This window comes from Scyliorhinus torazame, chromosome 3, assembly GCF_047496885.1.
Source record: "Scyliorhinus torazame isolate Kashiwa2021f chromosome 3, sScyTor2.1, whole genome shotgun sequence".
Classification (NCBI taxonomy): domain Eukaryota; kingdom Metazoa; phylum Chordata; class Chondrichthyes; order Carcharhiniformes; family Scyliorhinidae; genus Scyliorhinus; species Scyliorhinus torazame.
The window spans coordinates 266,792,368-266,819,163 of NC_092709.1; the positions used below are offsets into that span (position 1 = coordinate 266,792,368).

At 46.3% G+C, this 26,796-nt stretch overlaps 1 protein-coding gene across 3 annotated transcripts in view; it reads right to left on the reverse strand.

Moving 5' to 3' along the window:
* Positions 1-220: 220 nt before the first annotated feature.
* The window catches only part of ubap1 (ubiquitin associated protein 1), a 95,194-nt gene continuing 68,618 nt past the window's right edge, over positions 221-26,796 (reverse strand). For 2 of the 3 annotated variants that reach the window (XM_072497222.1, XM_072497221.1), the window contains exons 6-7: positions 14,398-14,499; positions 221-1,456 (exon numbers count right to left, since the gene is read on the reverse strand). In XM_072497222.1, the coding sequence (XP_072353323.1) occupies positions 1,316-1,456; positions 14,398-14,499 (243 nt within the window). In that variant the 3' untranslated portion in view covers positions 221-1,315. Of the gene's footprint in view, positions 1,457-14,397; positions 14,500-15,613; positions 16,072-26,796 lie in introns of those variants that run through there. The other variant, XM_072497223.1, reaches the window with a different exon arrangement.

Below are 26,796 nucleotides of genomic sequence, written 5' to 3' on the forward strand. Positions count from 1 at the left end.
TATATTTTAAAAACCCAAGTTAAAAATTATATCCTGTAAGTGGACTGTATCAATAACAAAACTCAACCAATTTGTGAAACACAAATCCTACACACACAATTCATTGAGAAAATTGTCCAAAAACGTTTTTCATTGTATCATTAACTTTGAAACTGTTCCACCATTTGAAATTAAAGCCCCCATAAAAGTGTGTTTAAAGTGTTAATCAAAAAGGCAAACACATTTTTAAGGTTTTATTAGTACCTGTTTTTGCAGAATCAAACTTTTAAGCAACTTTAAGATTCAGAAATGTTTCTGATGTTTGAGGTTTTATGAAACATTACAATACAGAACAATGCAACATCTGTTCTAAAATTAAAGAAAAATAATCTGTTGCTGTTAATATTGAAGATTAATAGTAAAGAAAAACTCCAGAACTACAGCAGTGAGGAAGACATAATGTAACATTCACAATAGTGTAAATGAAACAAGTGCAGCGGCAACAAGACAATTTAAAGAAAGTGCTTAAGTAGATGAGAATTTCACCTCACGCTGCAATTCTTTCAAGAGTCTATGAATAGATTTCCTATAAGGGAACCTGTGTGAAACAGACCCATACAGGGATGGAGCGTAGATCAATGCTGGGTTTGTTTGTCTGTTAGGATTGAGCGTTTTGCCTCCCATTGTGTTTTCTAAACAAAATGCATAGATGGTAACACAACCCAGCCAGTGACAGATGATTGACTAGCCCAGTCTAATAATTCCTATTGCACTATAGGTTACTTAATTCAAATACAATTTTACAATAGCCTACAGTCCAGTAAATGTAGCCTTTGACAGAGGACATAAAGCAGCTTTAACCTTGGAATATTATCCAGCTTTTCCACATACCTAACCAAACTCCTGTGCAAGATTGGAAGATGCACCTTTTTGTACTATTATTGGATGGGGGAGTAGGGAGAAAGGTAAAACATAAATGAAATCAATTGATCTCTTGCAGGCCTAAAGTTTGAAAAAGATGAGTAACAGGTACTTTAGAACAGCCTCCTTTGATCACTGATTTAGTCAACCAAGTCAAAATGTTAAGACTGCTACAGTAGTGATCTTGTACTTTGTACTTAGCTTGTCTTCATCTTAGACTTCCCTATAAAGCAAGGGATGTTTCTTGAATGATGGATTACTCTCCCCACACAACCCCCTCCCCCCACACAGAAAAGTCCAAAAGGAAAGAAATATACAGCCATGCTTGTATAAACAGAGCTGGAAATTGAATCGTAGGCAGGATGATTTTTCCCTCTCTGCATTTTCAGTCACGCTGATAGAACAAGGGTTGCCTTCAGCTGGCTCCTGCACGGGTCATTAAATCTTCCAGAGCTTTCTCCTGGTCATTGTTATGAAGAACAAGAACTTCCTTAATATCGCCCTGTTCAAAGCCCATTTCTCTGAACTTAGACATGAGGTTAAGAAACTCCAAAGTCTGAAAGAGAAAATATAAGACAAATAAACAGAGGTCTAACAGCTTTCATTTAATAAAATTAACAGTGATGGAGCATAGATCAATGCATTCTTTTGTTTGTTAAGATTGAGTGTTTTAAACTCCCATTGTGTTTTAGAAACAAAATGTATGGTGGCAACACTGCCCCAGCCAGTGATACAGACTAGCCCAGTCTAATAATTCCAACTGCACTTCCACATTTACAAAAAGTTAGATCAATGGGATAAATGAAGAATGTGCTCAGTTTTATATTTAGAATCACACAGAATCAGTATCACACCTTATGTAACTTTTTTCCAGTGATGCATACATATTCTCTGAATTAACAAAGATCCTACTAACAAAAAAATAACATTGAGTATCTCTGACACAACACATCATTACTGAGTATCTCTGACACAACACATCCACTGCAGTTCGCATACCGTCGCAACCGGTCCACAGCAGATGCCATTGCCCTGGCCCTACACTCATCCATAGAGCATCTCGACAACAAGGACTCCTACATCAGACTCCTATTTATTGACTACACCTCTGCCTTCAACACCATAATCCCAGCCAAGCTCATATTAAAGCTCCAAAACCTAGGACTTGGCTCCCCACTCTGCAACTGGATCCTTGATTTTCTGACCAACAGACCACAATCAGCAAGAATGAACAACAACACCTCCACAATAGTCCTCAACACCGGGCCCTGCAAGGCTGCGTGCTGAGCCCCCTTCTCTACTCCCTGTACACACACGACTGCGTGGCAAAATTTGATTCCAACTCCATCTACAAGTTTGCTGACGATACGACCATAGTGGACCGGATCTCGAATAACGATGAGTCAGAATACAGGAGGGAGATAGAGAACCTCGTGGAGTGGTGCGACAACAATCTCGCCCTCAATTCCAGCAAAACTAAAGAGCTGGTCACTGACTTCAGGAAGCAAAGTACTGTACACATCCCTGTCTGCATCAACGGGGTCGAGGTGGAGATGGTTAGCAGTTTCAAATTCCTAGGGGTGCACATCTCCAAAAATCTGTCCTGGTCCACCCACGTCGACGCTATCACCAAGAAAGCACAACAGCGCCTATACTTCCTCAGGAAACTAAGGAAATTCGGCATGTCCACATTAACCTTTACCAACCTTTACAGATTCACCATAGAAAGCATCCTATCTGGCTGCATCACAGCCTGTTATGGCAACTGCTCGGCCCAGGACCGCAAGAAACTTCAGGGAGTCGCGAACACCGCCCAGTCCATCACACAAACCTGCCTCCCATCCATTGACTCCATCTACACCTCCCGCTGCCTGGGGAAAGAGGGCAGCATAATCAAAGATCCCTCCCACCCGGCTTACTCACTCTTCCAACTTCTTCCATCGGGCAGGAGTTACAGAAGTCTGAGAACACGCACGAACAGACTCAAAAACAGCTTCTTCCCCGCTGTTACCAGACTCCTAAATGACCCTCTTATGGACTGACCTCATTAACACTACACCCTGTATACTTCATCTGATGCCAGTGCTTATGTAGTTACATTGTACATGTTGTGTTGCCCTATTATGTATTTTCTTTTACTCCCTTTTCTTCCCATGTACTTAATGATCTGTTGAGCTGCTCGCAGAAAAATACTTTTCACTGTACCTCGATACACGTGACAATAAACAAATCCAATCCAATCATTAATGGCTCTAAGTAGGTTACCTACCTCTTTGCCTCTGCTCATTCAATGTTAGACCACAAGACCAAGGAGCAGAAATAGGCCAGTCGGTCCATCGAGTCTGCTCCGCCATTCAATCATGGCTGATATTTTCTCATCCCCATTCTCCTGCCTTCTCCCCATAACCCCTGATCCCCTTATTAATCAAGAACCTATCTATCTCTGTCTTAAAGACACTCAGTGATTTGGCCTCCACAACCTTCTGCAACAACAAGTTCCACATATTCATCACCCTCTGGCTGAAGAAATTCCTCCTCATCTCTGTTTTAAAGGATCGTCCCTTTAGCTGAGGTGGTGTCCTCTGGTTCTAGTTTTTCCTACAAGTGGAAACATCCTCTCCACGTCCACTCTATCCAGGCCTCTCAGTATCCTGTAAGTTTCAATAAGATCCCCCCCCCCTCATCCTTCTAAACTCCAACAAGTACAGATCCAGAGTCCTCAACCGTTCCTCTTACGACATTCTTCATTCCAGGGATCATTCTTGTGAACCTCTGGTCCCTTTCCAAGGCTAGCACATCCTTCCTTAGATACAGGGCCCAAAACCGCTCACAATACCCCAAATGGGGTCTGACCAGAGCCTTATACAGCCTCAGAAGTACCTGGTCTTGTATTCTAGCCCTCTTGACATGAATGCGAACATTGCATTTGCCTTTTTAACTTCCGACTGAACCTGCACGTTAACCTTAAGAGAATTGTGAACAAGGACTCCCAAGTCTCTTTGTGCTTCTGATTTCCTAAGCATTTCCCCATTTAGAAAAGTCTATGCCTAAATATCTCCTTCAAAAGTGCATAACCTCACACTTTTCCACATTGTATTTCATCTGCCACTTCACTGCCCATTCTCCTAGCTTGTCCAAATCCTTCTCAGCCCCCTTGCTTCCTCAATACTACCTGTCCCTCTACAGAACGTTGTTTCATCTGCAAACTTAGCAACAGTGCCTTCAGTACCTTCTTCCAGATCATTAATGTATATTGTGAAAAGTTGTGGTCCCAACACAGACCCCGAGGCACACCATTAGTCACCGGCTGCCATCTTTAAAAAGACCCCTTTATCCCCACTCTCTGCCTTCTGCCAGTCAGCCAATCCTCTATCCAAGCCAGGATCTGACCCTGAACACCATGGGCTCTTACCTTATTTAACAGTCTCCATTGAGGCACCTTGTCAAAGGCCTTCTGGAAATCTAAATAAATCACGTCCACTGGTTCTCCTTTGTCTTCCTTGTTACCTCCTCAAAGAACTCTAACAAATTTGTCAGACATGACCTCCCTTTGACAAAGCCGTGCTGATTCAGTCCTATTTTACCATGCACTTCCAAGTACTCCGCAATAACGGACTCTAAAATCTTACCAATGACCGAAGTCAAGCTTACCGGCTTCTGCCTCCCTCCCTTCTTAAACAGTGGTGTTACATTAGCCACTTTCCAGTCCTCTGGGACCTTTCCTGCCTCCAGTGATTCCTGAAAGATCCCCACCAATGCCTCCACTATTTCCTCAGCTATCTCTTTTAGAACCCTGGGGTGTAGTCCATCCGGTCCAGGTGACTTATCCACCTTCAGATCTTTCCGTTTCACCAGAACCTTCTCCTTAGTGATGGCCACTGCACTCACCTCTGCCCCGATTCTCCTAGAACTCTAGCATTCCACTGGTGTCTTCCACCCTGAAGACTGATGCAAAGTAACTATTCAGTTCGTCTGCTATTTCTTTGTTTCCTATTATTACTTCTCCGGCCATGTTTTCCAGTGGTCCAATGTCTATTTTTGCCTCTCTTGCCTTTTATATATTGAAAGAAACTCTTCCTATCTTCTTTTACATTACTAGCTAACTTGCACTCATATTTCATCTTCTCTCCCCTTATTGCTTTTTTAGTTGTCCTATACTCGCTTTTAAATGATTCCCAATCCTCTAGCTTCCCAATAATCCTCGCCACTTTGTATGCTTTGTCTTTTGCTTTTATGCTGTCCTTGACGTCCCTCATCAACCATGGATGCCTTGTCCTGCCCTTAACATGTTTCGTCCTCCTTGGGATTGATTTCTGCTGTGCCTCCCGAATAACCCCCAAAAACTCCTGCCATTGCTGTTCCACTGTCTTCCCTGCTAGGCTCATTTCCAATCAACTCTGGCCAGCTCCTCCCTCATGTCTTTGTGGTTACCCTTATTTAATTGTAATACCGTTACATCTGACTCCAGCTTCTCCCTCTCAAACTGCAGGGTAAATTCTATTATATTGTGATCACTGCTCCCGAAGGGATCCTTCATCTTGAGTACCCTAATCAAGTCTGCCTCATTACACATCACCAAATCCAGAATTGGCTGTTCCCTAGTAGGCTCTGTCACAAGCTGCTCTTAGATATTCCACAAATTCCTTTTATTGGGATCCAATACCAACCTGATTTTCCCAGTCCATCTGCATATTGAAGTCGTCCATGTATTGCCTTTTTTGCATACCTTTTTTATCTCCCGATTTATTTTCTGCCCCACATCCGGACTACTGCTAGGGGGCCTGTACATAACTTCAATCAGGGTCTTTTTACCTTTGCGATTCCTCAACCCGACCCACAGAGATTCTATGCCTTCTGATCCTATATCGCTCCTTGCTATCGATTTAACTTCATTCCTTACTAACAATGCAACCCCGCCCCCTTTGCCATCTGCCTGTCCTTTCGATAGGACACATATCATTGTATATTTAGATCCCAGCCCTGATCCCCTTGCAGCCACATCTCTGCGATGCCCACAACGTTGTACCGGCCAATTTCAATGTGCGCAACAAGCTCATTTACCTTGTTCCGTATACTGCTCGCAAGTGTCAAAGCACTTCACAGGAACATTAGTGAACAGAAATGACACTGAGACACATATGGGATTATTAGGGCAGATGACCAAAAGCTTGGTCAAAGAGATGGTTTTAAGGAGTGTCTTAAAGGACAGTAAGAAGTCTTAAAACACCAGGTTAAAGTCCAACAGGTTTTTTTCAAACACTAGCTTTCGGAGAACTGATCCTTCCTCAGGTGAAGGAGCATTCACCTGAGGAAGGAGCAGTGCTCCGAAAGCTAGTGTTTGAAACAAACCTGTTGGACTTTAACCTGGTGTTGTAAGACTTCTTACTGTGCTCACCCCAGTCCAACGCCGGCATCTCCACACCATGTCTTAAAGGAGGTACACAGTCAGAGAAGTTTAAAGAAGGAATTCCAGAGTTTAGGACCAGTGTTGATACAAAAGGCCGGAACCTCCTCCAGATCCAGATCCCTGCCCAGCAACTTTAGTCTTTCTCTCCTTCCTATATCATTTTGCCGTGCTATACTGATCCCCACCTTCAAAAGCTTCCTTAAGACCTAACTTTTGGACTACATTTTGGTCATTTCTCTGAAATGTGCCAATTCATGCTCAAATCTGTCATACCATCATACTTTGTTATTTTAAAGGACTATAAAATTTGTAATGCAGAACAAGGCCAGGAGCACGGGTACAATTCCCGTACCAGTTTACCGGATTAGGCACCGGAATGTGGCGACTCGGGGCTTTTCATAGTAACTTCATACTTGTGACAATAAAAGATTATATTAAACCAATAATTTAAAGGAATGAGTAATAACTAAAGATGACAATTAGAGCGTGTGTGTCTAGCACAACTGCCAGTCTCAAGGTGCTCAGTCACTCACCCACTGAGGATGGGTGAGTGTGTGTGGTGGTGAGGGTAAATCCCAGACTGGGAGTGACCCAGTCATGTGCACAGACAAACACACACCCCTCTCTTTCACACACAAAGACATGCACACTTCCCTCTCGCTTGCATTTTTCCTCTCATCACACACACTCCCCCACTTGCGCACACAATCTCACGCGCACACACACCCATCCTGCCCCGTTCTTGCTCACACGCACACACCCTGGGCGTGATTCTCTGCTCCCTCGCCGGTTTGGAGAATCGGCTGGCGCGCCATTTTTCCTCGCGACGCCGGTCCGACGCCCTCCCGCGATGCACCCAAGCGGTGAGAACGGCCAACAGCTGGTCGCTGCCGGCGGGAACAGCGCAGGAACGCTGGGGGGGGGGGGGGGGGGGGCCTGTGGGGGGGCGAGGGGGGTTCTTTCACCGGGGTTGCACTCAAAAGTGGTCTGGCCCGCGATCGGTGCCCACCGATCGGCGGGCCGGCCTCTCTGAAGGAGGACCTCCTTTCCTCTGCGCCCCGCAAGATCCATCCAACATCTTCTTGTGGGGCAGCCTTGGGGAGGACGGCAACCACGCATGCACGGGTTGGCGCCGGCCAACCCACGCATGCGCGGGTGATGCCAGTTAGGCGGCAGATGACGTGGCGCAGCATAAATGCCCGGCGCGCACTGACGATGCTGCTTTGGCGACATGTCCCCCGAGTTTCTTGCGGCTCCGATCCTAGCCCATTTTCGGGCCCTGAATCGGTCGGGATCGGGGCCGTTGCGCGCCGTTGAGAACCTCGATGGCGTTCACGACGCATGGGCACTTAGTTGCGGGACCGGAGAAATGCGCCCCCTGTCTCTGTCTTGCACATACATCCTGTCCCTCTTTCACACACACTCACCACTTTCAACTCTCGATCATGCCAGAAGGCCCCATTCTCTTTTTTTTTTTAAATGTATTCAAATTTTTCAACAAATCTTCAACAAAACCCTCCCCCCAACAAAAAGAAAGAAACAAGAACACAACAATCAGAAATTATACACTGGATTTCCCCCATATACAATAACCCCCCAATTAACATTTAAAAACACAAATAGGGAAACCCCCCCCACCCTCACCAAAACGCCACACCAAAAGAACCCCCCCCCTCCCTCCCGCCCCCCCCACCCCGCCCTTGGGCTGCTGCTGCTGACCTCCTCCTAGCGCTCCGCGAGATAATCTAGGAACGGTTGCCACCGCCTGAGGAACCCTTGCACAGACCCTCGCAAGGCAAACTTTATCTTCCCCAGCTTGATGAACCCTGCCATGTCATTGATCCAAGCTTCCACACTAGGGGGCTTCGCATCTTTCCACAGTAGCAAAATCCTCCGCCGGGCTACCAGGGACGCAAAGGCCAGAATACCGGCCTCTTTCGCCTCCTGCACTCCCGGCTCGTCCGATACCCCAAATAATGCCAATCTCCAGCTCGGCGTGACCTGGGCGTTCACCACCTTGGACATAGTCCTTGCAAAACCCCTCCAAAACCCATCCAGCGCCGGGCACGAACAGAACATATGGACATGATTTGCCGGGCTCCCCGAGCACCTCCCACATCTGTCCTCCACCCCAAAGAACCTACTCAACCTCGCCCCTGTCATATGCGCTCTGTGAGTAACTTTGAACTGTATTAGGCTGAGCCTGGCACAAGAGGAGGAAGAATCAACCCTACTCAGGGCATCAGCCCACAGACCCTCATCTATCTCCTCCCCAAGCTCCTCCTCCCACTTGCCCATTAACTCCTCCACCGAGGCCTCCTCCTCTTCCTTCAGCTCCTGGTAAATCGCCGAAACCTTGCCTTCTCCAACCCATACATCCAAAATCACCCTGTCCTGAATCCTACGTGCTGGAAACAGCGGGAATTCCCTCACCTGCCGCCTCACAAACGCCCTCACTTGCATGTACCTGAAAGCGTTTCCCGGGGGTAGCCCAAACGTCTCCTCCAGCGCCCCGAGGCTCGCAAACGTCCCATCGATGAACAGGTCCCCCATTCTTCTAATACCTGCCCGATGCCAGCTCCCAAACCCCCCATCCATCTTTCCCAGGACGAACCGATGATTCTCCCGAATCGGGGACCAAACCGAGGCTCCCACCTCGCCCCCGTGTCGCCTCCACTGCCCCCAGATCTTCAGCGTCGCCGCCACCACCGGACTCGTGGTGTACCTTGTCAGCGAGAGTGGCAGCGGTGCCGTCACCAGCGCCCTCAGGCTCGTGTCCCTGCAGGACGCCATCTCTAACCTCTTCCACGCCGCGCCCTCTCCCTCCATTACCCACTTACGGATCAACGCCACATTGGCTGCCCAATAATAGCCACACAAAGTCAGCAGTGCCAGCCCCCCCCCTGTCCCTGCTACGCTCCAGAAACACTCTCTTCACCCTCGGGGTCTTATTCGCCCACACAAATCCCATGATGCTCCTGCTTACCCGTTTGAAAAAGGCCTTGGGGATCATAATGGGAAGGCACTGGAACACAAAGAGAAACCTCGGGAGGACCGTCATTTTGACCGACTGCACCCTACCCACTAGTGAGAGTGGCAGCATATCCCATCTTTTAAAATCCTCCTCCATCTGCTCCACCAACCGCGTCAAATTGAGCTTGTGCAGGGCCCCCCAACTCCTAGCTACTTGGATCCCTAGGTACCGAAAGCTCCTTTCCACCCTCTTCAGCGGTAGCTCGTCTATCCCCCTTCCCTGGTCCCCTGAATGCACCACAAAGAGCTCACTCTTCCCTACATTGAGTTTATACCCCGAAAAGTCCCCAAACTCCCCAAGGATCCACATGACCTCCGCCATCCCCTCCACTAGATCCGCCACATACAACAACAGGTCGTCGGCATACAGCGACACCCGGTGATCCTCTCCCCCCCGATCACTCCCCTCCATTTCCTGGACTCCCTCAGTGCCATGGCCAGCGGCTCAATTGCCAGTGCAAACAACAAGGGGAATAACAGGCACCCCAGCCTCGTCCCCCGGTACAACGGAAAGTACTCCGACCTCCGCTGGTTCGTAGCCACACTTGCCACTGGGGCTCTATATAGCAGCCTGAGCCAACTGATGAACCCCTCCCCGAACCCAAACCTCTGCAACACTTCCCAAAGATACTCCCACTCCACTCGATCAAAGGCCTTCTCCGCGTCCATAGCTGTCACTACCTCCGCTTCCCCCTCCACCGAGGGCATCATAATCACATTGTGGAGCCTCCGCACATTTGTGTTTAGCTGCCTACCCTTCACGAATCCCGTCTGGTCCTCATGAATCACCCCCGGGACACAGTCCTCAATTCTCGCAGCCAGCACCTTCGCCAGAAACTTAGCATCCACGTTGAGGAGCGAGATCGGTCTATACGACCCACATTGCAATGGATCCTTGTCCCGCTTCAAGATCAAACAAATCAGTGCCCTGGACATTGTCGGGGGCAAGGTCAGGGGACCTCGCCTTATTAAAGGTCAGGGCTCCCTCGCCTTATTAGTGAGGCCTTATTAAAAGTCCTCACTAGCAACGGGCCCAGCAGGTCCACGTATTTCCTGAAGAATTCAACTGGAAACCCATCCGGCCCCGAGGCCTTCCCCGCCTGCATGCTCCCCAATCCTTTAACCAGCTCCTCCAGCCCAATCGGCGCCCCCAAACCAGCTACCACCTCCACCTCCACCTCCACCTCAGCTGATCTAGGAATCGTCGCATCCCCTCCTCCCCTGCTGGGGGCTCAGACCTGTACAGATCCCCATAGAAGTCCCTAAATACCTCGTTTATTTTCACCGCACTCCGCACCATATTCCCCCCTCTATCCTTAACTCCACCAATCTCCCTCGCTGCCTCCCTCTTACGAAGCTGATGTGCCAGCATCCGACTCGCCTGCTCCCCATACTCATACGTCGCCCCCTGCGCTTTCCTCCACTGTGCCTCTGCTTTCCCCGTGTCAATAGGTCGAATTCCGTATGGAGGTTCCGTCGCTCCCTAAGTAGCCCTTCCTCGGGGGCCTCTGCATACTTCCTGTCTACCCGTAAAATCTCCCCCACCAACCTCTCCCTCTCCCTCCCTTCTCTCTTCTCCCTGTGGGCCCTAATGGGGATTAGCTCTCCCCTGACCACCGCCTTCAACGCCCCCCAGACTACCCCCACCTGCACCTCCCTGTTGTCATTGGGCTCCAAATATCTTTCAATACACCCCTGTACCTGCCCGCACACCCCCTCATCCGCCAACTGTCCCACATCGAGGCGCCACAGCGGGCGCTGGTCCCTCCCCTCCCCCCAACTCCAGCTCCACCCAATGCGGGGCGTGGTCCGAGATGGCTATGGCCAAATATTCCGTTCCCTCCACTTTCGGGATTAGCGCCCTACTCAAAATGAATAAATCTATCCGGGAGTAGGCTCTATGGACGGGGGAAAGGAAGGAAAATTTTCTGGCTAGCAGCCTGGCAAACCTCAATGGATCTACTCCCCCCATCTGGTCCATAAACCCCGAGCACCTTGGCCGCAGCCGGCCTCTTACCCGTCCTGTACCTAGAACGATCCAGTGCTGGGTCCAGCACCGTTTTGAAGTCCCTCCCCATTATCAAGCTTCCTACCTCCAGATCCGGAATCCGACCCAGCGTGCGTTTCATAAATCTGGCATCATCCCAATTCGGGGCATGTACGTACACCAGCACCACCCGCACCCCCTGCAACCTACCACTCACCATCACTAATTGACCTCCATTATCTACTACAATATTCAGTGCCTCGAACGACACCCGCTTCCCCACCAGTATTGCAACCCCTCTGTTCTTCGCATCCAGCCCTGAATGAAAGACCTGCCCTACCCATCCCTTTCTCAGCCTAACCTGATCTGCCACCTTCAGATGTGTCTCCTGGAGCATAACCACGTCTGCCTTCAGTCCCTTTAAGTGCGCGAACACCCGGGCCCTCTTGACCGGCCCGTTCAGGCCCCTCACATTCCAAGTTATCAGCCGGATCGGGGGGCTACTGCCCCCCCCCCGCCCCCCCCCCCCCCCCCCCCTGCTGACTAGCCATCTCCTTTTCTAGGCCAGCCACCTGCCCGCGCCTCCCACACCCTCCAGTCCCCCAGGCGGCGGAGCCCCGCCCCGACTACCTCTCCTACTTCCAGCTCCCTCTTGGCCAATGCAGCAGCAACCCAGTTCCCGCCCCCCTCCACTAGATCCTCATCTAGCCATTTTGCTCCCCACATGACACTCCCGTAAGTGAGCTGACCCCTGCTGACCCCGGCCTCTCCCGCCATTCCATCGACCCCCCAGTGTGAGAATCCCCCCACCCCTTGGCAGTCAGTGTGCACTCCTCTCCAGCACCGCCCTCCCTCCCCCCCCCCACCCCGGCCCCGCCCCCATTCTTCCCTAACGCGGGAAAAAGCCCGCCCTTTCCTGAGCTGGCCCAGCCCACTCTGGCGCAGCTCCTTTTTGCGGCCTTACCCCAAATCCCCATCAACGGGCCTCCACCCCCCCTCTTCCACCGTGGGGCCCTGCCCCTCCAACACCGACGCCCACACTCTCCCACAGCCCCCACATCAAATCCATTCACCCATCCCCACCCAACACTCAAACAAAAAGAACATTCCTCAAATGCGGTAAACACAGTAAACATCCCCCCACGACAAACCCTCAATTTGAGTCCAACTTTTCAGTCTGGATAAAGTTCCATGCCTCATCAGGCGTTTCAAAATAGTGGTGCCGATCTTGGAACGTGACAATCGCGCTGGCTGCAGCATCCCGAACTTCACCCCCTTCCGATGGAGCACCGCCTTAGCCTGGTTGAAACCAGTCCTCTTCTTAGCCACCTCCGCTTTGGGTCTTCCTGCCAGGACCCGATGAGCCCCATCCAGCTCCAGGGGCCTCGGGAAAGCTCCCGTGCCCATCAGCGAATTGAGCATCATGCTCATATATGCCCCGGCATTGGGCCCCTCCAGTCCTTCAGGGAGACCCAGAATCCGAAGATTCTTCCTCCTCGACCTATTCTCCAGGTCCTCGAATTTTTCCGCCCACCTCTTGTGCAGGGCCTCGTGCGCCTCCACCTTCACCGCCAGGCCCAAGATCTCGTCCTCGTTCTCCGAAGCTTTTTGCCGCACCTCCCGGATCACCGCCCCTTGGGCCTTCTGGGTCTCCACAAGCTTCTCAATTGCCGCCTTCATTGGCGCCAGCATTTCTGTCCTCAGCTCAAAGCAGCGTTTAAGAAACTCCTGCTGCTCCTGTGACCACTGCGCCCATGCTGCTTGGTCTCCACCCACCGCCATCTTGCTTTTCCTCCCTCGCACATCTCGCTGCACCAAGATCACTTTTTTAACCGCTCCACTCCTGGTCCAATCCATATAATGTCGGGGGGACCTTGCTGTCACCTTCCCACACTGGAAGCCGTCGAACAATTGCCGTTGGGGCCCCTCTGAAGAGCCCAAAAGTCCGTTCCCGGCGGGAACTGCCGAACGTGCGACCTACCTAGGCATAGCCGCAACCGGAAGTCGAGGGCCCCATTCTCTTCCGAGGCCCGCTCTCTCCCGTTGCTCCGAAGCCCACTCACCTTCTCCCTCCGAGACCCACTCTCCCTCTCCAGACCTGTTCTCCCCTCGCTCAGAGACCCGCTCATTCTCTCGCTCCAGAACCTTTCTTGAAAACTTACTTTCTCACTGTTTTCTGCTCATCCAATCACTTGCTGGTTTCTCCCAGTGTTTGCTGCTGATTGATTGCTGAGATTGATCCCTACTGAATCTACCAGCAGCCAATGCAGGGTGAAATAAGCCTCTAATTGGACAAGCAGCTTTACAGCATTTTTCAAATGTAAGTCAGTTGAGTGTCCTACAAGCTTGGCAGGCCTGCTTCAGAGGCCTCAGGGGCCATGATGTATCCCGTGTGTTGGACAAGTCTGCATTTTAGCATTATGTGTTGCACAGAAATTTAAATTCCATGAACATCTGGTTACTCAATTGTACTTTACAGTCAATTGTTGACAAGAAATCAAATGCGCAAGAATTGCAAAGTATAACAGATCCAGAATGGATAACATACTTGTGCAGATACCTTCCAGATGTTTGAATACTGTATTATTTTCTTATGTATTTTATGTGTATATAAATCTAAAATATGGTTTATATCACTATTATGCTGACACTCAATGACAAGCAGATTACGATCAATTGCTTCGGAGAAGTGGACTACATCGGCAAGCAGTATATATCATCTATTACCGTTACTCTGTTTACATTCAGTCAATCAGGTAGTGTGGGACTAGGGTAACATGCAAATCAAACCAAAGAGTGAGGGCAGGTAGCTTTTCTTGGCAATTCTTTCCAATGTCATTCCACAAATTACCAAAACTATCAAATTGAGTTTATCAGCTTGATATGATGGGACTTGAACTCTCAATCTCAGAGTGACAAGTCCAGTCCCATAATCATTCGGCTGCTATACCAATTTAGAACCAAATAATCTACATGCACTCTATTCAAGGTTTCTGCTCATATAATGCAGATAAATTCAATATTAAACATGGAAGATAGAGCACACATGGTTCATGTAATACTGACTCACTTTTGGCTCTGAACACTGATACATCTCCAGGCCCTGCTCCACAAGAGCTGGTTCAAAGCCCTGTTCACAGAGTCGTCCATGGACAAACAAGTAATCAAGCACCTGAAATGTTTAAAGATAGGTTTCAAGAACATTATTCATATTGACTCTCTTGAGAAACACACCATAATAACATGATAGAAAGTTTTGTCTCCTTATAGGAAATGAAATGTGTTGATTATAATACATGAGCAGACGTTGTGCTTTCAGATCAATGACAGAAAAATAGATTTACTACCACAGCTAATATTCAGAACCACAAAATTGTTACAGCGCAGAAGGAGGCCATTTGGCCCATCATGTGTATACCGGCTCTCCAAACGGCATTATTTTTTCATTCTTCATTAGGGTAATTAGCCACCACATACAAAGCATTCTAAACGGAGGCAACTGTTAAAAGACTCACAAAGCTTAACTTCTTTTCAATGGAGATGGATTTTAAAGATATTCAAGAGCATGAATAACAGATGCGCTCCTTAAGTTCTTTACCAGGGTAAATACAGATAGACACAGAGAATAGGGGCATTGGATTTGTTTATTTCCGATTTACTGATACCTTGCCAGAGGAGAATGGTGTCCTTGTAATGATTGACAACCCTCACCAATCTCCTCCATAAGCCATAACCTTCTGCAATAAATATGGGTTATCCCTGGGGCTTTATTGTTTTAGAGCCCTTTTTATGCAAGTGTAGGATTTACAGCTCAATCATATCAACGTCAATAATTTTACCTGGAATATATTTCTGGGGAATTATGTTGGTTGCATCAGCCTTATGAACAGTTGAGAGTAGTCTTTCAGACAGTTTTGAACCAGTTTGAATGCTGTATGGTTTTCACCACTTCTCTAAATGCCCTTTACTACTGACAGAATTTCTCACTGTTCATTCTTGTGTCTGCAAGTAATGTTTTTCTAGGAATTTCTGCCTCTGACCACTTATTAATGGACCAGATATTGTCATTAGAGAGGAGACAACAAAAACAAAAGCTCCTCACAAAGACCCAGCAGTCTCTCTGGCAATACATTTCACCTTTCCCAACATTAATTTTCATTCGGGCTATAGGCCATCTATGCTATCCAGCAACAGTGATATCAAAAAGGCATTGCAGCCAATGATAATGAAAACTCTCAGACAGCAAAGCAGATTTTAATAATTCACTTTTTAATACTTTTACAGAAAGGAAAAATTAGGATATACACACGATTAAGGTAGAAGCTGAAATATCAAACATTAAACAATATTTTTTATTATTTTTAAAAATCTATGTAATTTATGCAAGGGAGATAATTGACTTTTCCCTAAAATAAGAAATAGTTTAATGTCAGAGAGATTTTCAGTCATAATTATGTCTTTAGTATACTGTTAAAAGTCCAGTTACACCTTATTTAACAAGCTCAACTTTTTCAAAGATGTTCACAGTGTGAAAGAAATCACGAAAAGTGGAAGTCCATATCAATTCAGTGATTTCTTATTGATTTCCATCTGTAAAGACTTCAAAAGCACATCTGTGGAGTAACAGGGAATCACTGACATCAACTTCTGAATTTGGTATTTAACCATGTCTCGGCAGCTACTGTGGCCACCTCTGATCTGTGTTTAGGATCCGTGGGCTCGACTCTATCCTGCATCTGCACTCCTGGAATGAAAAACGCGTCATTCAGGTCACTTTTTCCAGAGGCGAGTGCATAGAGTCAGGAAATTTTCTGACTCAAGTTACCTGTCTCCAAGGTGAAAGTCCAGCACTACAGATCCATTATTCTAACATCTGGTGTGGGGAAGCTATTGTAATCTATAATTTCTTTTTTAATAAACATTTTAATGAGGTATTTTTGGTTTTACAACAACGACAAAATAAACAATATACTCAAGTCTATAAACATAGTGCAAAAAGCCTGCTTCTTCCCTTACAGGTCCCACCTTTATTAACCCCCTACTCTAAGCTAAACTAACCCCCCCCCCCCCTTCTGCTGACGATTAATTTTCGGCAAAGAAGTCGACGAACGGTTGCCACCTCCGGGTGAACCCTAACAGTGACCCTCTCATGGCGAACTTGATTTTCTCCAAATAGAGAAAGCTAGCCATGTCCGATAGCCAGGTCTCCGACTTCGGGGGCTTTGACTCCCTCCAAGCTAATAATATCCGTCTCCGGGCTAGCAGGGAAGCAAAGGCCAGAACGTCTGCCTCTTTCTCCTCCTGGATACCCGGATCTTCCGGCACCCCGTAAATCGCCACCTCCGGACTCGGTGCCACCCTTGTTTTTAACACCGTGGACATGATATCTGTATACCCCTGCCAGAATCCCCTGAGCTTTGGCCATGCCCAGAACATACGGACATGGTTCGCTGGCCCTCCCGCACACCTTGCGCACCTATTTTCTACACCAAAGAACCTGCTCATCCGGGATACTGTCATGTGAGCCTTAAACTGTATCAGGCTGAGCCTGGTGCATGTTGTGGACGCGTTGACTCTGCTCAAACCATCCGCCCAAAGACTATCATCTATCTCTCCTCCTAACTCCTCTTCCCACTTGCGCTTCAGCTCCTCAGTCTGCGTATCCTCTGACCCCATCAGTTCCTTATAGATGTCAGAGACCTTCCCTTCTCCCACCCACACTCTGGAAACTGCCCTATCCTGTATCCCCCTTGGTGGTAGGAGCGGGAAGGTTGAGACCTGCCTACGTAGAAGTCTTGCACCTGCAGATACCTGAATTTGTTTCCCTTCGCCAATCCAAATTTCTCCTCCAGTTCCCTCAAGCTAGGAAAGCTCCACTCTATAAACATATCCCACATCCTCTCGATTCCTGCCCTCTGCCATCTCTGAAACTCCCCGTCCATCCTTCCCGGGGCAAACCAGTGGTCATTACAAATTGGAGACCAGATCGATGCTCCCTCCGCTCCCACATGCTTCCTCTATTGCCCCCTGACTCTCAGGGCCGCCACCACTGCGGGGCTGGTGGAGTACCGTGCCGGTGGGAACGGCAGAGGCGCCGTTATCAACGCCCCCAAGCTGGTGCCCTCAGTGGAATCTATAATTAAGCACTTGAGACATTTGAACTGCTTAGCAAGCACCAACATGGATTTGCAATTCGCAAAGGGTAGGTCAAGACTAACAACCCTATTTAATTTTCTTTATTTTAAATAAATTTAGAGTACCCAAGTACTTTTTTTCCCCAATTAAGGGGCAATTTAGCATTACCAATCCACCTAACCTACACATCTTTTTAGGTTGTGGGGGTGAGATCCACGCAGATACAGAGAGAATGTGCAAACTCCACACACAGTGACCCAGGGCCGGATCGAACCAGCATCCTCGGCAGCATGTGACAGCAGTGCTAAACACTGCGCCATCGTGCCACCCTTGTCATATACCCAAGTTTACCAGGTAGACAAAGATTGGTGCAAAAAAAAGATAAATTTAATGGTCAAAAGTGAGGGAGATGGATTGCAACATATTGAAGTGTGAGGTCATCCATTGGGGGGGGGGGGGGGGGGGAAACGATAGATCACAGTACTTGTTAAAATGGTGGAAAGTTAGAAACAGTAGAGGGTTAAATATTGGCCTGGACATTAGGGATAGCCTCCTTCAATTACTGCCATGGGATCTTATAACATACACCCAAGCAGGCAGATCGGGCCTTGGTTTAATGTCTTATCCAAAGGACAGCACCTCTCACAATGCAATGCACCTTAGCACTGCTGACACACGGCGCCGAGGATCCGGGTTCGATCCCGGACTTGGGTCACTGTCCTTGTAGAGTTTGCACATTCTCCCCATGTTTGCGTGGGTTTCACTCCCACAACCCAAAGATGTGCTGGGTAGGTGGATTAGCCACTCTAAATTACCCTTTAATTGGAAAAAATGAATTGGGCACTCTAAATTTATTTTTTTAAAAGACAATGCAATGCACCAAAGTGTCTGCCTTGACTTTTGTGCTAAAACCCTGGAGTGGGATTTGAACCAAAAATATTGTGACTCAGAGGCAAGAGTGCTACCAACTGAACAGGAGTGCAATACGGATTCACCAGAATGTTACCAGGGCTTCTAGGTTTAAATTATAAGGAGTGATTGCGTCAATTCAGCTTGCATTCCCTGGAATATAGAAGATAATGGGGTAATTTTAATGAGATTGTCAGGCTTTCAAAAAGGAATAAGGAGACATTTCTGCTGCCGGGGGAGTCTGGGCAATGGCGACATAACTGTAAAAGCAGAGCCAGGCCATTCAAGACAAAAATTAGGAAATACCTCTTCATGCAGAGTGGTAGAAGTGAGGAATTCCCACCTTCTAAAAGCAGGAGATGCTAGCTCAACTGATAATTCTAAATGTGAGATTTAACCCTTGACTAACAAAAACTGATCAAAAAGTATTAAGGGCTATGGAGTCAAGGCAGGACAGTGAAGTTAGATTACAGATCAGCCATGATCTCACTGATCGCTGAAACAGGCTCAAGAGGCTGAATGGCCTATTCCTGTCCCTATGTTTCAAACTGGACCCAGCTATAGAAGCGATAAAGAGATCTGATAAGAGATTGTCAAAATTCTGGAAGGTTTTCTTAAAATAGACAGAGAAAATTAAATTCTACTGATCAGTGGTAAATGGTGTAAATTTATCATTATCAAAAAGCAAAGGTTTGAAGATTACTTGAATATATGGAGTGGGCAAAAAAGCCATCCCAGATATTAATTGGTGTGAAAAATGATTCTTAACATCAATCCTGAACTTGTCTTTTAACAGTTTATATCCATGTTCTGAAAAACTATATTGAAGGTTTAACCAAGTAGTTCAGAATTAACATTTTCCATTTGTTTAGTATCTTATATAGCTTTATAAAAAGTCCTTTTCTTCACTTTTTCATGCTGAAGAGTTGAAGTCTTTCCAAACAATTTCTCGTTATTCAGACCTGACACTAGAGATCAGTCCCAAACGGTTTGTTATACCCATTCCAGGATTTGAGCATTTCCCATGTACCTTGATGATCAGAACCGAGTGTAGTGTTCAAGGTGCAACACTGTGCATGACACAGCTCATTGTACCAGCCTCATTCTTAACCTCTACTGATCTGACAACATAGCTCGAGAATCCAGTTTGTTCTGCAATGACTGGGCATTAATATATGCTTCACCAAATTTACCTAGAACATTTTGAAATGCTGCTGCTGGAATCTGCACATTCAAACATCTTTGTCAACAACCAGTAGTTCTTTACTCCATTACCCTGAGCTTTCTTATAGAAATATAGTAGCAAGTTGACATGAATCTCAGATTCCTTTTTCATTATAATTTTCTCTGATGTGTTTTAAATCACTGCTGACTATTTCTGAGAACGAATTTTTGCCAAGTTGAAGTGAACATTACATAGTTTTTGCAGTGGTTCATTATTAGAATCATTAACAGCATGATTTATACACTAGATTGTATCTTGGGTTGAAGAAGCTTGAGAATTTCTTCATTCCTGTAACAACTAATGCATTAACATTTTAATTTGATGCAATAAGTACTGTTCAATTGCACTTCAATTTAGCAAGCAGTTATTCCTGAAATTAGTGATCGCTATACAGTACCCGTTTCAAGTGGGTGTTTTTATGAAGCTATTCCATTAAATCAATTTATTTTAGTGTTATTTACACTACTTTTGCATTGATTAAAAGCAGTTTTGGCATTGCATAGGCACAAGCTGCATTGGATAAACTTAACAGCAAAGTGAACCAGATCGAACTGGCAAACAGTCCTAAAACTGAGGCAATAGAATTTTTTAAATTCTTTCATAGAATATGGGCATTGTTGGTAAGGCCAGCATTTATTGCCCATTGGTAACTGTCCAAAAATGTGCAGGTTAAGTGGATTGGCCAAGCTAAGTTGCCTCGTGGTGTCCAAAGATGGTTAGGTTGCAGAGATAGGGCAGGGTAATGGGCCTAGGTAAGGTGCTCTTTTGGAGGGTCAGTGAAGACTCGATGGGCCGAAAGGCCTCCTTCTGCATTGTAGGATTTCTATAAAACTGAATGGCTTGCTAAGCCATTCCAGAGGGAGGTAAAAGTGAACCACATTGCTGTCTGGAGTCAGATGTAGGTCAAAACAGGTAAGGACCAGATGGAGTTTTACATCAATCAATAATAATTTCATGGTCATCATTACTAAAACCAAGGGGCAGCATGTTGGTGCAGTGGTTGGCAGTGCTGCCTCACGGTGCTGAGGTCCCAGTTTCAATCCCGGCCCCCGGTCACTGCGTGGAGTTTGCACACTCTCCCAGAGTCTGTGTGAATTTCACTCCCACAACAAAGATGTGCAAGATAGGTGGATTGGCCATGCTAAATTGCCCTTAATTGGAAAAATACATTTTAAAAGTTACTAAAACTAGTTTTATACTCCAGATCTATTCACTGAATTTAAATTTCACCAGATGCCATGGGTTCGGGCTGTTGGATTACTACTCCATTAACATCATTACACGATCTCCACCTAAATTATAACTAGTGTGAACTTCAAAAATTCAGAACAGTCAACTAGAATGTGTAGGACTTTTTAAAGCTGAATTAAAATGCTCAATTTTGGCTAGTTTTGCATGATAAACACAGGTCGACTTCTTTTTTAATCATTTTTAATCAGTCACTAGAGATAAAAAAAGTTGTTTTAAGAGGTGTATAATAGCACTTTATTATGTGATGTATGTCATCACATTCTAGTTAGTAGTTCTTTGAGGAGGTCACAAAGATGCAGGTAGGGCAGTGGGTGTTGTCTATATGAACTTCAGTAAGGCCTTTGACAAGGTCCCTCATGGCAGACTGGTACAAAAGGTGAAGTCACACGGGATCAGAGATGAGCTGGCAAGGTGGATACAGAACTGGCTAGGTCATAGAGGGCAGAGAGTAGAAATGGAAGGGTGCTTTTCTGATTGGAGGGCTGTGACTAGTGGTGTTCCGCAGGGATCAGTGCTGGGACCTTTGCTGTTCGTAGTATATATAAATGATTTGGACGAAAATGTAACTGGTCTGAATAGTAAGTTTGCGGACGACACAAAGGTTGGTGGAATTGCGGATAGCGATGAGGACTGTCAGAGGATACAGCAGGATTTTGATTGTTTGGAGACTTGGGCGGAGAGATGGCAGATGGAGTTTAATCCGGACAAATGTGAGTTAATGCATTTTGGAAGGTCTAATGCAGGTAGGAAATATAATGTGAATGGTAGTATCAAGCGTATTGACAGTCAGAGAGATCTAGATGTACACTAAAGGGGCAACACAGGTGGAGAAGGTAGTCAAGAAGGCATACGGCATGCTTGCCTTCATTGGCTGGGGAATTGAATATAAAAATTGGCAAGTCATGTTGCAGCTGTATAGAACCTTAGTTAGGCCACACTTGGAGTATAGTGTTCAATTCTGGTCGCCACACTATCAGGAGGATGTGGAGGCTTTAGAGAGGGTGCAGAAGAGATTTACCAGAATGTTGCCTGGTATGGAAGGCATTAGCTATGAGGAGAGGTTGAATAAACTTGGTTTGTTCTCACTGGAACGACGGAGGTTGAGGGGCGACCTGATAGAGGTCTACAATATTATGAGGGGCATAGACAGGGTGGATAGTTAGAGACTTTTTCCCAGGGTAGAGGGGTCAATTACTAGGGGGCATAGGTTTAAGGTGCGAGGGGCAAGGTTTAGAGTAGATGTACGAGGCACGTTTTTTTACACAGAGGGTAGTGGGTGCCTGGAACTTGCTGCCGGAGGAGGTGGTAGAAGCAGGGACGATAGTGACATTTAAGGGGCATCTTGACAAATACATGAATAGGATGGGAATAGAGGGATATGGACCCCGGAAGTGTAGAAGATTGTAGTTTAGACGGGCAGCATGGTCGGCACAGGCTTGGAGGCTAGAATGGCCTGTTCCTGTGCTGTACATTTCTTTGTTCTAACTAATTTCCTTTAGAAATTCCAATTATGAATAATTGACTAATTGGTTCTTGCCTTCAACTGCACTGATTCTCTAAGGAATACAACACTTTTTCTTATCCTATTAATTTTAACTTTTAAAAAATATTTGATATAAACAGAAAAGACCCAAAAGATATCATTTCTAACCCACACAGTGCTGATCAGAAACCACTCGTTCTTTTGGCAGTAAGGTATCAGCTCATAGAACATATAGAACATAGAACGATACAACGCAGTACAGGCCCTTCGGCCCACGATGTTGCACCAAACCAAAAGCCATCTAACCTACACTATGCCATTATCATCCATATGCTTATCCAATAAACTTTTAAATGCCCTCAATGTTGGCGAGTTCACTACTGTTGCAAGTAGGGCATTCCAGGGCCTCACCACTCTTTGCGTAAAGAACCTACCTCTGACCTCTGTCCTATATCTATTACCCCTTAGTTTAAAGCTATGTCCCCTCGTGCCAGCCATTTCCATCCGTGGGAGAAGGCTCTCACTGTCCACCCTATCGAACCCCCTGATCATTTTGTATGCCTCTATTAAGTCTCCTCTTAACCTTCTTCTCTCCAACGAAAACAACCTCAAGTCCATCAGCCTTTCCTCATAAGATTTTCCCTCCATACCAGGCAACATCCTGGTAAATCTCCTCTGCACCCGCTCCAAAGCATCCACGTCCTTCCTATAATGCGGTGACCAGAACTGTACGCAATACTCCAAATGCGGCCGTACCAGAGTTTTGTACAGCTGCAACATGACCTCCTGACTCCGGAACTCAATCCCTCTACCAATAAAGGCCAACACTCCATAGGCCTTCTTCACAACCCTATCAACCTGGGTGGCAACTTTCAGGTATCTATGTACATGGACACCTAGATCCCTCTGCTCATCCACACTTCCAAGAACTTTACCATTAGCCAAATATTCCGCATTCCGAAGCTCATATCAAAGAGGTATTCATAACTTATCCTCGCTATTCACCTCGCTCAGAAACATGTCTACAAGATTTAATTGAGTGAAATGTATACCCTTTAAAAACTTTCAATCATAAAGGAAAGCTAAGTGAAGAAAAAAAAATCACTCTGTAGTTATCAGTTAGTTCATTCGACTCTTAATTTTTAAAAATATATTTATCCTTTCATGGGATATGGGCGTTGCTGGCAAGTCCAGCATTTGTTGCTGTTATAGTCTGTTATTATTACGCATCTTCTTATTTAAATGCATTGCTGATGTTATCAGTAAGTGCTGTGATGTCATTAGCTGTCGTTGTTACATGTGTATATTCATATTTAACTGTCGTTAGTTCTAATTCTATTCTGTTACTGTTATTTCAATGTTTAGCTAGCTGCTACCTTTTTTTGAGTCCATACTGTATTTTAAACTGCATTATTTTTATATATTAAAGAAGGTTAACTTTAATCACAATGTGTTTCAACTATCTTCTTGTGGTCAAGTTACCACATCTTTCTGGTGACGGGAATAAAAAGAATTGGAGTTTTAGTACATTCAACACAAGGTTTTAGCTAAGTTCACCGACGGAAGACCGATAGCAGCACCATGGCTATGTTTGGGTCTATCAATCAGTGAGTTTGTGGAAGAGAACGAGAACTGGATTGAATATGTGGAAATGTTGGAACACTTTTTCTTGGCAAATGGGATCGCAGACGAGGCTAGAAAGCTCTCAATTCTCCTGAGTGTGTGTGGGGTGAAGATTTACAAGTTAGTGAGAAATTTAACTACACCACGGAAACCAGGGGACATTTCATTTGCGGATTTAATTACACTCCTTCAGAATCACCACAATCCTAACCCCTCAGTAATTGTGCAAAGCTTCAAATTCCATACTCATTTTCGGAAGATGGGACAGCGTGTAGCTAACGTAACGTAACGTAATGCTGAAATGCGGCAGCTTTCTGAACATTGAGATGTTGGGGCAGTTTTGGAAGACATACTTCGGGACAGACTTGTTTATGGCATTAATGTGGACAGCAATCAGCGGCGTTTGCTAGGAGAAGCCACACTTTAAGAAGGCTTTAGAAATTTCTCAGGGCATGGAAATGGCTGCCAATAATGCAAAAGATACTCAGAAGGCCAATGGTGGCACGCAGGCAGGTGCGCTACATGAAGTAGAAAAAGCTGCAAGTAAAGAGGTGAAGACAGTGGGGTGTTTTAGGTGTGGAGCATCACACTATGTGAATCATTGTAAGTTTATGGATGTTGTTTGTCACCAGTGTCCCGTAACAGCCTCCCCGAACAGGCGCCGGAATGTGGCGACTAGGGGCTTTTCACAGTAACTTCATTTGAAGCCTACTTGTGACAATAAGCGATTATCATTTTCATTTCATTTCAGTGCAACAAGAAGGAGCAATTAGCGAAGAAGTACTGGGATGCTAAGAGCAAGTCGAAGGCTAAGCAGGGAATTTCAAATGTAAGGAAGCCTCAGTCGAATGTGGATGCTTGGAAAGCTCAGACCAGGCAGAGGAGCACAATTATGACATGCTTAATATGAGTGAGGGCGTGAAGGGCCTGTTTATGCTACAGTGGAGTTTGATGGACAGAAAATCAAGATGGCAGTTGACACAGGAGTCTCTGCATCAGTAATCAATGATGAGACTTTCAGGATGATTTGGGGCTCTAAGCAGGCACCAGCCCTTACTCCAGACGTACACCAGAGACTACACCATTGCTTAGAGTGTTAGAGGTAGACATTGCATGGGCGGCACGATGGCACAATGGTTAGCACTGCTGGCTCACGATGCCGAGGACCAGGGTTTGATCCCGGGCCCAGATCACTGTCCGTGTGGAGTTTGCACATTCTCCCTGTGTCTGCGTGGGTCTCACCCCCACAATCCAAAGATGTGCAGGGTAGTGGATTAGCCACGCTAAATTGCCCCTTAATTGGGAGAAAAAAAGACATAGACATTACATATAACAGCCAAGAAGCAAGAGCACGGCTCCTGGTGGTAAAAGGACATGGGCCATCTAGGGCATGGCTGGCTCAGAAAAATTCAGTTCTACAGGGGTGAGATAAAGCACATACAAGAGACAGAGGACGCATTCAGAAATATCTTGAGCTTTCAAAGACAAACTGGGTACATTGCAGGGCACTACAGTTAAATTGGTTGTAGATCCTCAGGCTACTTCTCTTTTTTTCAAACCGAGAACAGTGCCCTACGCTATGAAAGGCAAAGTGGATGAGGAGTTGGAGCAGCTGAAAAGGTCAGGAATCATTGAACCCATTCAGTTTTCACATTGGGCTGCTCCAATTGTTCCTATTCTTAAAAGTGATGATACTGCGCGCATATGTGAGGATTACAAACTTACCATTAATTAGGTTTCAAACTGGACGTTTATCAGTTACCGAGGGTAGAAGATCTGTTTTCAATCCTTGCAGGAGGCAAAAAGTTTTCAAAACTGGACATGAGCCAGGCATTTCCACAACTCCTGCTAGAGGAAGATTCGAAGCAGTATGTGACCATTAACATGCAAAAAGGGTTTTTCAAGTCCAATCGTTTCGTTTTTCGCATATCCTCCTGTCTGGCGATCTTCCAAAGGACGATGGATAACCTGTAATAAGGTGTAGCCATGTAAAATGGCTGCGTTCCGATTAATCTGGCCAAAACCCAGTTTAAAATGGCTAACCCGAAAGACAGCTGGGAAAAACAGCCAAAAAGACACAAGCAGGCAGCTGCAGACAGGTTTGCATATTCAGCTCTGGGAACGTAGCCCAGATCGATACTCAGGGCTATCAACAGCCCATCAACCCAGGTATCCGCAGTTTCATTCAGGACTGATTACACCTAATCTACTCAGACATCCACAGTTAAATCGGCTATCGCCGGGAACAATTGCAACATATTAGCAATTGAATACCGGGCCAGACCTGTCGGCGCCTGCAGTGGCCGAAACAAAGACAGGTGAGCGACCACCCCCCGATCGAGGAATCGCCTCACCATTGGACACATCGACCCCAGAGACTGGGGACAGAATCCAATCACTTGGGACTCAGGGTCAAGGGCCGCCCCAGGAGGCGGGAAGCCCCTGGGCCCTATAAAAGTGAAGGTCCAAGTTCAAATCTCTCTCTCTCTCATCTTCGCCTGCTCGAGACCTTCGCAAGACCAGCCACCGGCAGCAGTAAGTTGAATCCAGCGATTGCTATTCGGTAGAGACACCTAGCCACCGACCTGTAGCAGCCTTTTGAATCCCGCGGGCCAGATTTGATTGGACAAGCCATTTGTTTCCCTGACCTGGTGGGCTCTTCCTAAGTTAAGTATTGGCCAGTCAAGTGATAGGTTTGTTATATAGAAAGTAGTATTAGGGTATTAATATTGCTTGTTGTATATAATAAATGACCGTTGTTTTAATCCTTACTAAGCGGTGTGCTGTGTTATTAATCATAACCTGAACTTGAACCACGTGGCGGTATCATAAAGATACCTGGC